At 36.8% G+C, this 280-nt stretch overlaps 1 protein-coding gene across 1 annotated transcript in view; it reads right to left on the bottom strand.

Moving 5' to 3' along the window:
* Positions 1 to 280, bottom strand: part of LOC119590630 — a 22,302-nt gene that overhangs the window by 14,384 nt on the left and 7,638 nt on the right. Inside the window, 1 exon segment of the mRNA XM_037939309.1 lies at positions 49 to 214. Coding sequence (XP_037795237.1) covers positions 49 to 214 — 166 coding nt within the window.

Raw genomic sequence — 280 nt, 5'->3', positions numbered from 1 at the left:
TGAATGCATCAATAGGTTAAAACAAAGATAACTACAATTAATACTTACATCCAATTGGTGTACAACTAAAGGAATTCTGATATTGATAGAGAGTCGCTCGTTCTATAAGCTCCCCTAGGTAAGGCCGTCGCACTACATTTGGTAATCGATGCCCTGGTTTACATCGACACTGGTAGCCACCTCTTCTAAAGCCATAGCCATCTAAAGGCTCACACTGCAGAGATAAAGACAATAAAGTTCAATATCACAGAAAAGTGTAGATTTTTTATTAAAATTTCTA

This window comes from Penaeus monodon, chromosome 27 (genome assembly GCF_015228065.2).
Source record: "Penaeus monodon isolate SGIC_2016 chromosome 27, NSTDA_Pmon_1, whole genome shotgun sequence".
Classification (NCBI taxonomy): Eukaryota; Metazoa; Arthropoda; class Malacostraca; order Decapoda; family Penaeidae; genus Penaeus; species Penaeus monodon.
This window is presented reverse-complemented; position numbering and strand designations above follow the sequence as displayed.